Here is a 12457-nt window from a genome sequence, read left to right on the forward strand (position 1 = left end):
AACTGAAGGTTTCACACTTCAGTCTGATCATAGTAAAGTTTGTAAGCTGCAACGCGCCATTTATGGGCTAAAGCAAGCTTCTAGAAGTTGGAACATTTACTTTAATAAGACAATCGAAAAGTTCGATTTTATCCAGTGTGAAGAGGATCCTTGCATATACAAAAAGTTTAGTGGGAGGACAGTCATTTTCTTAGTACTCTATGTTGATGACATATTACTAATAGGAAATGATGTACCAGCATTGCAAAATACCAAAATTTGGCTATCTCAACAATTCTTCATGAAAGATTTGGGAGAAGCAGCCTATATTCTAGGAATAAAGATCTATAGAGATAGATCTAAAAGGTTGCTCGGACTCTCACAATCTACGTACATTGATACCATATTGAAAAGGTATAACATGAAAAACTCCAAAAAGGGCTATTTACCAATAGGCACTGGAATTACTCTCAGTAGAAAGGATTGTCCTAAAACTTCTGAAGAGAGAGTACGCATGAGTAGAATATCATATGCTAGTGCAATGGGAGCTATCATGTATACCATGACATGTACACGTCCTGATGTCGCATATGCGCTAGGAGTAGCCAGTCGATATTAGGCAAATCCTAGTGAGGAACATTGGAAGGTGGTTAAATCCATTCTTAAATATTTAAGAAGAACCAAAGACCAATTCCTCATCTATGGAGATTCTGAGCTTATACCAAAAGGGTTCACTGACGCAAGTTTTGCCTCAGAAAAAGTTGATAGCAAATCTACTTCAGGTTATGTTTTCACTTTAAACGGTGGTGCAGTGAGTTGGAAAAGTTCCAAACAAGCTACTGTGGCTGATTCAACAACTGAAGTTGAGTACATAGCAGCAAGTGAGGCTGCTAAAGAAGTTGTCTGGATGAAGAAGTTCATAAACGAGCTTGTGTGGTGCCTTCAATTAAAGAACCACTTCCATTACTGTGCGACAATAATGGAGCCATTGCACAAGCAAAAGAGCCAAGATCACATCAAAAATCTAAGCATATCTTGAGAAGGTATCATTTGATAAGAGAGATCGTTGAACGTGGAGACGTTGAAATTCAAAAGGTTGCTGGGAAGGATAATGCAGCAGACCCATTCACTAAGGCACTTGGATCAAAAGAGTTTGATAAGCACATGTGGGAATTGGGATTGAAATATATGACTGATTGACTCTAGTGCAAGTGGAAGATTTTGTTGGAAATACATGTATGCCCTAGATCCAATCAGTCATTGGCTCTAGTGCAAGTGGGAGATTGTTGGAGATAAGTGTGTATGTCCAACAAAATACTATTGTGAATTATTATTATTATTATTTCTTTTTATAAGAATAAACTTTTATAATTTATGATAGTGTCCTTAATTAAAATTAGAAACGAATAATTACGATAGGGATCGTAATAATGAGATTTACGTTTTTTGAGTACTTTTAATTTAAATTGTTCTTAATCGTAGAATCACTAAAAATGGGACATTAGTGATTCGGATAGATTAATATATATATATATATATATATATATATATATAAAATAGTCTTCATTGGATGAAGATTAATAGATCTCATTTATTAAATTATATATATAAATGGTATATATAGAGATATAACCATTGAACTAACTCACTCTAAGAATTTCTAATGGTTATAGTTACCGTATATTTGTCAATAGGATATTCTTATGATGAACATAATATTAGAATTTTCCTTTGACCTGCGACTATCATAGTAATTGACAATGTATTTGTTATACTTTGATTCCGGACACCTAACACCCTACGGTGTTAGTTGAATGGACATTGGGTATGATTTAAATACTTGTAGGATTAATGATTAGTCAAAATGGAATCTATCAACTATGGTAATGAGTTTGAGCTCTACGATTATAATGAATGAAATAAACAATGCCTTGGCCAAGGGGTTTGAATGAATTAAGAAATGAGTTTCTTAAGTCATTCATAATTCATTATAATAATGGTTACAAGTTAGAGTTTGACAATCAAACCGTACTCTAAAAGTTAGCAAAGAGCTGAAAAGATGGAAGGAGTTGTATTTTTTTTGTTCATCTTGGGTTCTTAGCAAAAATATTATTACTTCATACTATCGGGTCGTCAAGGAGCGTTGCTAGACGCCAACCTTGATTAGTAAATTTAGTATGACTAATTTACTACCCTCTTAGTATTGAACCTATGGAGTCACACACTAACGAGTGTTCTAATCCTTGGTAAATAATCATTTAATTATTATTTTGATTAGATCAAATAAATAATTATATTAATTCAAATGGAATATTATTATATTCTTTGCTAGCACCATGAATATAATAATATGATAATTGAGAATATTAAATAATTAATTATTTATTCTATGATGAGTTTTAAATATGGATAAGATCCCAACTGATTCTGTTTCAAATTAAGTTGTAATTTGATTCACAAATCAGTCATCAATCTCATACTATATATATGTGTATATGATAAAAGAAAGAACACAGAAGTTTTTTTTTTACCTCCACATACACAAATATTCTAATTCTTAGTGAAGAATTGATGGTGCAAGGAGTTGCAAGAAATTTCTCAGTTAAATCCATTGGTCAAGGAGTTGACAACAAGGATCAGTCTCGGTGTGGATACACATATTACCTTCGTACTATCGAAGAAGAAAGTTTTCATTCACTAGGGTACTCAGGTATTGGCATCTAACCCATCTTATTTCAATAAAGTTTTAAGCACAAAATAGATCAATAGGATTACTTTATTACTTCCGCTGCGTGTTATGAACACTTGTAATCCTACACATTCATATGTTTTATGTACAATTTTGTATCATTTAAATCTGAAACTCCTATTCAAAATTATTTATATTATTCCACTCATATTTTTTGGTGTTCTCACTACAAGAAAAATTATTTTTAGCGGCCATTTATTTTGCTTTTAGCAGTAATAAAAATAACCACTAATACATTTACCGACAATTAGACATTAACCGTCTTATACTTTATCGCTAAAAGGTATTAGTAGCATTTATAATATTTACCGGTAAATACCTTTTTAATGGCCACAAAAAGTATATAACTTTTAGCGGCCATTTTCTTGACAATTTATATGGCCACCGAAAATAATTCTAAAATTGTAATGTTATTCACTTTTAATGGCCATTACTTTTTTTTCTAGAATCTCAATTGAATTTATACATACATATAAAAAAATGGCTTACAAACTCCTATCATTAGTATTATTGTCAATGTTATTAATAAATTATTTAAGTCACAGGTTAGATATCATTTTAATATCCTCACTAATAGCCAGTTGTGACTGTGATAAATAATAATTTTATGATTTATTTTGTATTAAATTTGGTGGATTTTATCAACTTTTTTTATATTTATTCATTGAAATATGATGGCTTTATGAATTCTTCCTAATTTGTGTTTAAGAGTGAAAATATATTTTTTAAACTCTTAAATTGCTAAATTTAATTCACTTTAATTCTATTCGATCCCTTGATGTGTTTGTTAAGTAATTTCAAGCTTAAAAGGCAAAGATTGGATTGAAGAAATGAAGAAAAAGCATGTAAAAGTGGAGAATTCATGAAGTTTTGGAAATCTGCCCAGTTGCGCATACGCGTGATCTTGCCCATACGCGTGACCAGAGATTTCGTCAAGCGACACGTACGCGTGACCTTGCGTGTACGCGTGACATGTAGCGTGTGACTTCATAAGAATTACACGTGTCAGCAATTTTTGGACCCTTCTTGGGCCTAAATCAAGCTAATTTTAAAGGGAGAAAGACCAAAAATTGAGGGGGAATAGGAGGCAACCAAGCATACACATAAGGGGAGTTAATTTTAGCTAGTTTTTGTTCTTAGGTTTCTAGAGAGAGAAACTCTTCCTTTTTTCTAGGGTTTAGTACAATTTGATTATAATTTGTCTCAATTACTCTTTTGGATCTTGTTAGATTTTTATTTTGTTGCTTGAATTGTAGTTCCTCTTCTCTAAGTTTGCTAGTAGTCTTGTGATTCAAGTTACCTTAGTTTATGATGTTGCATTTTGTTAACTTTGGTTCCTAATGAATGCATTGAGATTTTTATGTTTTATATGTGTTATTTGATTTACTATTGTTGATAATTGATAGTGGATATCATTAATTTGGATTTATTTCTCAATTTTATAATGACTTCTATTAGTACTTATAAGGTGTTTGTGAAAATGCAACTTAGACTTATGGAGTAAATTTCCATTCTTGACTTTGGGGTTGAGTAATTGAAAACTCTTGAATTGTCAAATTCTATTATTGTTTGATAATTGAAGGTTGCTAGTTGGCTTGAATTCCACCAAAATTAATCTTTCACTAAGATTTGATTAGGACTTGTGGATTATAGTCAATTGTACTCACTTGACTTTCTTTCAATTGTTAGAGGATAACTAAGTGAGAGCAATAGACAATTTTTATCACAATTGATGATGATAATAAGGATAGAAATTCTAATTCTCACCCCTAACTAAGGTTTTTATATTGATTGATTGTTAATCATCTTTGTTAGTTTTGATTTCCTAATTCTCTCACTTCAATTTCATATCTCTTAACCATATATGCTTTTAGTTGTTGTTATCTTTTATTACATGCTTGTTAGTTATTAATTGTTGATTGATAACTTTAGTTGCTTTAATTTAGTTGTTAGTCATTCATTGTCTTTAATTTTTAGTCATTTTATTTTTTCCGCACTCAACTTAAAAATCCTCAAAAATTTTTAATTAGTGATGTGCTTTTTATGGCAATTCTTAGAAAAAATGACCCAGAATTCCCCTCCCAGTTATTGATTTAATTGTTGTAACGTTGTTCTAAACTTTAACTTGAGGTCAATTGTCAATTTAGGCTACTTGCGACATTGATTACTTTTGTAAAAATTTTAAACTGACAATTTTTTTTCGTCAGACTATAGCATAACAGATTCATTAGTTAGAGTGTTATAGGATCAGAATGGAAGAGTTAAATTCAAATCCATGAACTCTATTGCTATAGTAGGGCTAATGATAGACTATTACAAGGGAATGAATAATTAAAAACTATTATTTTTATCTATAATAACATTATGGGAATATAAATCTTTTAAAATTACGTTGATCTTGATTTTATAAATTATGGCATAAAAAATTTATAGTATTAAACTACTTTTACAAAAAGATTGTAAGGAACAAAAGTCTCCGTCGGTTAAGAAGACCAGGGTCTCTGTAGATAAAAAAAATTAAATAATAAATTTTTTAGTTATTGTTTTTATACAAAAGAGTTTAATTTTTTACTAATAATTAATTTTAACATTCGATGTCTAAAACTTGAAAGACTTTAACGTGTATACTTTTATATTTAATTAGGTATTAAGTCTGTTGCACAAATAGACATAATTAATTTTTATGCTTGCTATCTAAAAGTAATATTTTTTTATATATAAAAAACTATAATTAGATATTAGCATAAAAAATATTTATATTAATAATTATAAAATTAACTCAAATTTATTTTTTTTAAACAAGTGAATCTTAATTTAATTTTTAATCACAATATTAGTATTTTCTCTAAATTATATGTAATAAATATTTGAAAGAAAAAAAAAGTAAAAATATAGGTTAGAAAGATAAGTAGTAAAAATTTAAAATTAAATAAAAAATATGCATATAATAATATTTTTTATTTAAATTATATTATGTTGTTAATTTTATTTTTTATAGAATAGAAAGGTAGAGAAAAATAGAGAATGAGAGAAAAGAGAGAGAAAGATAAAGAAGAAGAATGAAATATGGAGTTTGTTAATTTGGAAGTTAAGGAAAAATTTCATTTTAATTATAATGAAAAAATATCTGATGACACATTTTGATTTGTCAAATTACTAATATAAATATTAATTATAAACTATATATAGAGTGGGAAAGATAGAGAGAAATAGAAAAAAGAAAGAGGTAAATAAGAGAATGTAAGAAGGAGGTTTACTAATTTTGGAGGAAAATATATTCTCTAAATTTTAATAAGAGAATGTCATGTGACAAATTTTAGTTATTAAATTAGTTAGTAATATATAAATATAATATATAATATAGCTATACTTTAATTTTAATTTTAATTTAATTTGAATACAATTAGAAAATACCATGTTATATATTTTGATTGTCAAATTTGTAATTAGTTATCAATAATAATATATAAGAGAGATAGAGTAAGTAAAAATTGAGAGAGAGAAAAATGGAGAAAGATAAAGAAAGAACTCTTTAATTTTGAAAAAATATGTTTATTTCAATTACAGTGATATAATGATATGTGTCATATTTTAGTTATAAAATTAATAATATATAATAGATAATAATTTTTTCTTTTCATATGTGCAATTGGGATTTATTTTTCAAATGAATAATTGAGATTTTGTTTTTTGTTTCTTTGATTTTAATTTTTTAATTTTTGAGATTTTTAAATTAAGATTATTTGTTTTTTTTTTTTTATTTGATAAGATATTTGGTTACAATAATAAAGAGGGATTATTTAGTTTTTCAGCAACAAAATTATAAGAATATTATTTTAAAGGACCTTTAATACTAAAATTATTAAAAAAAACTAAATTTTTTTATAATATTTAAGAGAAAGAACCAAATTTTTTTATAAAGAGATAAATATATTCTTAACTATTTTTTTATTTAATTTAGATAAACTTAAAACTTAAGTTAACCTGATTATAGCTTGATTTCCTCCTTCTCAACCATGGATGAAAATCGACGCCAATCGTACGGTCACAGATTCCGCCGCGGCAACATGTGGTGTATATGTACATGATCACGGTGTGAAAATCATTGTTCTATTTGGAATGCAGATATCTCATAACCTTGACATACCAAGTTCATGGGTGAAGTAGATCACTGGTTCAAGCAATTCAAAGTCTTCGCCAATCCATTGGAGAAGTGCAAAAAATTCATTGGTATAGAGAATCAAACTTCAATCAGATAGTTCAGCAGACTTCATAATAAAGAGGCTATATGTTGATCATAAAAATAAAAATAAATAAATAATTAATAAAAATTACTAAAATTTTAAGAAAAATAAAATTTATCAACATAAAAATTATAAAAAATAATAAATAAATAAATAAATAAAAGATATATTTTGTCTCTTTATAAAAAGATTTGGTTTTTCTTCTTAAATATTATAAAAAGATTTGGTCCTTCTTAATAATTTTAGTATTTTTAATAATTAAATCTTCTTAACGGTCCTTTAGAATAGTTTTTCCTTTATTTTTTTATAATTATGTATAAGAGTATTTTAGTATAGATATTGATATAATATTTTTAAAAAAAAATTTTGACTGGAAAAATATAATCTATATGCAACTTTTTACTTGTATATTTTTTTTTTCATACTAGTATGTATAAACTAATTATATTACCAAAGCAAACACCTTTTAAAAATTCAACTTTTTCAAAAAACTAACTAAACATATTTTCACTTATCTTTTTTGTTTTATCAAAAATAAAATCAAACAATGAACAAACAAAACACATTTTACATTTTTGTTTACTATTTATCTCTTAATAATTAATAATTTGAGTAAGCTTAGCTTACTTGTTCGCAGCCCCGCATGCGCTGTCATCTCCGACGATACGTCGCTTTCGTTTATACTAATGTAGCAGCTACCACTAAATATATGACACATGGACATCCCCAATGCATACAGACATGTCAGAACTCTCAGTTACCGCCACGTGTCGATCGGCAGATGCTCCCAGAGACAGAAGACCCCTCTTCTCTCTCTTTCTCTTCATTTCAATCTCAATTTCAAACGCATTCTCTACTCTTCACTTCTCACTTCACTGTATCTCCCCTTCCCACTTTTTCCTGTTCTCTCTTTCTGACTTTACCCTGGTTTTCTCTCTGCTAGGGTTTCTCCGCCGTAGACGATCCTCCCTCCGCCAAAAACTCGACCTCAATTTCCATGACTTGGTAACTTTCTCAAACAGCTCTTCCTCTTTACTCTCTCTCTCTCCCCTCTACTTTTATTTTCCGGTTCGTGAAGTATTTTTCAACTTTGCTCCAAGTGTTTGGCTACATGGAAACGCTGAGAAAATGAAACATGAGCTGGAATCAGCAGTGCCAAAGCTTTTTCTTTTTTGTTCTTATGTTAGTTATGCTGCTGCTTGGGGACTAAAAAGAGTCTTTGTGCTTCTTTTGAATGTGCTTGTTGCTTATATGTAACGAACTTTTTGGGGTCTTTGGAGCAGAGTAAAGCGATGGTTCATGGGTTTTTATCTTCGATTTTTTTCTCCCCAGGAAGCGAAAAATCGCAGATGGTGTGTGAATTTCGTTTGAAACGTTTTCATTTCACTTGCATGGCATTTGTGTGTTAAAGAATGTAATAATTAGTACCCTGAGGACAAAAGTTATTAGAAATTTGTTTGCCTTAAGAGAACTGTGAAGAAAATGAGATTAAATTCTAAAATGCTCCATTTTCTGTGTTATTTTGTTCGAATCCAATATGATAAAGAAATTCCAATTTGCTGAAATAGAAGAGAGTTGAAAAAAAATCGACATGCACAATAAACTGTTATAAGCAAAATTTTCACCCCCTGCATGCAGTCTTTATGATGTCTTATCTTCTATTATGCTTCTCTATACAAGTTGTCTATGTCTTCAACAAAAATATGCACTGTGATGAACCTGAATATGATATACTGACTAATGACGTTTTGCTTTTCTTATCTTCCTTACTTTCAACCTATGTTCTGTTAAATGCAATTAAAATTTTCTTTCAAAAATGTTTGGGAGACAATAAAAACCAGCCCAAAGTTGCCTCATTTTACATTCATTAATTACCTCTGAAATAAATGCATAGTATTATATGTAATAAGTATGTATTTTTAAATGTTAAATACATGAAATTATAAAGGTTAAGTTAAATAAGGTAACTTTAGATTATTGTTTCTCTAACATTACTATTTTGTTTTCATGTTTTTGGGGCACATCAACGTTTAGTTTTGTTTAAATCATTTAATAGAAGTGTCCTTAATACTATGTTAGTATGTTTACTTTATTTCAAATTTGGATCCCTTCATGACTAAATTGGAATGGAAGACATTATTTTAATCTATGTTGTTCAAGTAATTATGGATGGTATCTAGTTTCAAACACAGAAATGAAGAAACTTGTTAAGTATATAGTCTTTGTCATTTTTTCCCCTGAAATCTGCATGGTAATCTTGTTTATATTGTTTCTGATTTAAGATGAATCCAGAAGTGATGAATTATGGTGATCCTGTTTCTTAGATACGGTATACTTCATATTACAAACTACTAGTTAAATGATTTGTTTTCATTTTGATAAACAAATTCCAATTTTTAACTGAGGTGCTGTTTTCTCCTAATGTTATTGTAGTTAATAAGGTGATAATAAAGGGGGTATGAGATGGGGAAAAATAGACAAATATTGAATTCTCATAGATCTCATGCTAGATGACATTTATTTTTTCTGCATTAATGCATTGTTTTGATAAAAGTTCTTTGGCATTTTTGAAAATTTCAGAAACTTGGAAATTTGGGACAGTATATAATAATAATAATAATTTGACGCTTTGTGTCTTTTTCTTATGGTAGAACTGTAAGGAGAGGATAGTTAAAAGTAACTAGTCATGGATAAATCTGAGCAGACTCAGCAGCAGCAGCAGCAACAACAACAACAACAACAGCATGTGATAGGTGTTGCAGCAAGTGCTAGCCAAATGGCTTATTCTTCTCACTACCCGACTGCTCCTATGATGGCATCTGGTACACCTGCTGTAGTTGTGCCTTCACCAACGCAGTCTCCAACCGCTTTTTCCAATTCCCCTCACCAACTTGCATACCAGCAAGCGCAACACTTCCATCACCAGCAACAGCAGCAACAGCAGCAGCAGCTTCAACTATTCTGGGCAAACCAAATGCAAGAAATTGAGCAAACAATTGACTTTAAGAACCACAGCCTCCCCCTTGCTCGCATTAAAAAGATCATGAAAGCCGATGAAGATGTCCGGATGATTTCAGCAGAAGCCCCAGTAATATTTGCAAAAGCATGTGAAATGTTCATTCTGGAGTTGACTTTGCGATCTTGGATCCACACCGAAGAGAACAAGAGGAGAACTCTGCAAAAGAATGATATAGCAGCTGCTATTTCGAGAAATGATGTTTTTGATTTCTTGGTTGATATCATTCCAAGAGATGAGTTGAAAGAGGAGGGACTCGGAATAGCAAAGGCTACTATTCCAATAGTGGGTTCTCCGGCTGATATGCCATATTATTATGTCTCTCCGCAGCACCCTGTAGGGCCTCCAGGGATGATAATGGGAAAGCCAGTTGATCAAGCAGCACTGTATTCTACACAGCAGCCTCGAGCTCCAATGGCGTTCATGCCATGGCCGCAGGCGCCCTCGCAACAGCAGCCACCCCAACAGGAACAAACAGACTCTTGAACATCGATATGACTATGGGCAATTCAATTAGGTTGGAAAGTAGGATGCATGTTTTGTTATTAGCAAATTAACTGAATGCCCCTTGGTAAGCCGTAGTTTAGTTTTCAATGCATTGAAAAATTGCCAAAGATTGATTGTTGGTTCTTGCACTTATCTGTGGTTGTATGAGCTCATACTTTGAGTTATCTCTATTGCTGTGTTTACTTTCATGTATTGTTTTCTGGTAGTTATATTAGTTTGCAGTTTCGCATAAAGCTTAGCTACTTATGAAGCTTGAAATTGTTAAACAGGTTCTTATTCTTATGTTGCGAATGGCAAGGTTGAATTCGGTACTCTATTAATAATTTTTTGGTTCACCTGTGTATTTGATATTGCTGAGACTTGAGAGCTAAAATAAACTCAAATCCTCTCTTGAAAACTTTAATAAGATTTCTTTGGTGATTTTACTGCTTTTTATGGGGTTAGTTTTTAAGAAAGTTAAAATGGGGACCCATTAAAATGATAAGAAGACAGTTTGTTATATTCACAGTTTGTTTTATTTTCACCCAGTTCAATTAAGAACTATGTTTAAGACAGAAAATATACTTCGCTCCTAGGGGAACAATGAAAATTTTGAACAACATAACAACCACCAATCAAATGAAAATACACTACACTCTCATTTAATGCTACTAATTAAATTTATTCTTTTAACCCTATTAATTCATATTGTTTACACATTGTTCAAAAATCTTATTGGTTACCTATACTTTTTCATAAATCTAAATCATCAAATCTAAATCATAGTTCTTAATTGAACAATAACAATAAGATACATGTTGTAGCAGACAAATCCCATTCATGAATAATTGAACAAACTACAAATTTATTTATTGCATCATTCTTCTTGCATGCACAACGGCTACTGACTATATCCGATATTATCACATCAGATTTAACCTTCTAATAACAACGAAAAATGAACAAGTACCTAAAATTGAAGAATCTAAAGGCATTTAAAGCCATGAATAATGAATAAATCCTGTTATCCAATTCCACAAAACACATGTTCAATCGATCAACGAATTGACCGAATCAGACAATGATCGAAAATCTCAATCTTGCTCAACACCGTTGAAGGCCCACTCGTTTTCGTTGCGTAACTTCTCTTCTTCCTCGGGAGTGTAATCATTCTCGATCCCGAAGAAATTCCTCACGAACTCAACGCTCTTGTTCTGGATGACATCCGCAACGGTTTGGTTGAGAAATTCGAGGAGATCCTTCACGTTGAGGTAGTTAGCGGCGAGGATCAGAGCCTTGAGTTCCTCGTTGCTCATCGATTTCGCGAACTCCGCGTCGTAGCGCGCCATTTCCTCGTCGGCTTTTTCGATACTGGAGCGGAAGCGGTGGTGGTTGTTGAGGTAGTCGAGGATTCTTGAGAGCTCGCGGGTGAAGACGTTGGGGAGTGGGATGGGGCTGGTGACGTCGTCGTCGGAATCGTCAATGAAGGCTTGGACCGTCTTGAGATCCTTCGCTATCGAGGATTTTACGTCGAAGAGGGTGCCTTCGACGGTCTTTAGGGTTATCATCCTCTCGGTGTCTGATATTCCAGACATTTTTGCAGAGAGCTAAAGAAAACAGAAGGAAGGAAAGAAAGAAAGATAGCAACCAAGAAAGAAAGAGAAAGCGAACGAACGAATGAATGGGACTCGGCCCCTCGGGAGATGGTTTGCTTTTATAGGGAAAGAATGGACGGGCCACAGCGGAAAGAATAAGAAAGCACGAGTAAGGGATAACGAATGAATAAATGGGACTGGGCGTTGACTTCTTTTTATTAATAACTGAAATAAATAACCACGGACTATACGTCAATTAAAATTTAAAAGTACTAACGAAATTGTCACAAAAAAAAAAAGTACTAACGAAATTAAAATATTATTTAAATTAAATTTTAATTTAATTTTTAATATTTTAAATATTTTATTTTTGTCCTCAAAAATGGTA

The 12457-nt window shown here is 31.1% G+C and overlaps 2 protein-coding genes across 2 annotated transcripts; one reads left to right on the plus strand and one right to left on the minus strand.

Annotated features, from left to right (window-relative positions):
• Window positions 1-7709: 7709 nt before the first annotated feature.
• On the plus strand, window positions 7710-10830 carry LOC112771488 (nuclear transcription factor Y subunit C-2). The gene is made up of 2 exons (XM_025816251.3): window positions 7710-7977; window positions 9624-10830. The coding sequence occupies exon 2, from the start codon at window positions 9659-9661 to the stop codon at window positions 10472-10474; it is 816 nt and encodes a 271-aa protein (XP_025672036.1). The 5' UTR covers window positions 7710-7977; window positions 9624-9658; the 3' UTR covers window positions 10475-10830.
• Window positions 10831-11292: 462 nt separating this feature from the next.
• LOC112772539 (SKP1-like protein 13) lies at window positions 11293-12256 on the minus strand. Its single transcript, XM_025817508.3, has one exon. It carries the CDS (start codon window positions 12067-12069, stop codon window positions 11569-11571), a length of 501 nt encoding a protein of 166 aa, XP_025673293.1. The 5' UTR covers window positions 12070-12256; the 3' UTR covers window positions 11293-11568.
• Between the last annotated feature and the right edge of the window lie 201 nt (window positions 12257-12457).

Source organism: Arachis hypogaea, chromosome 18 (assembly GCF_003086295.3).
Source record: "Arachis hypogaea cultivar Tifrunner chromosome 18, arahy.Tifrunner.gnm2.J5K5, whole genome shotgun sequence".
Classification (NCBI taxonomy): Eukaryota; Viridiplantae; Streptophyta; class Magnoliopsida; order Fabales; family Fabaceae; genus Arachis; species Arachis hypogaea.

Excerpts from the sequence above, each read along its gene's own strand:
- LOC112772539 (XM_025817508.3), bottom strand. The coding sequence starts at position 12,069 with ATGTCTGGAATATCAGACACCGAGAGGATGATAACCCTAAAGACCGTC.
- LOC112771488 (XM_025816251.3), top strand. The coding sequence starts at position 9,659 with ATGGATAAATCTGAGCAGACTCAGCAGCAGCAGCAGCAACAACAACAA.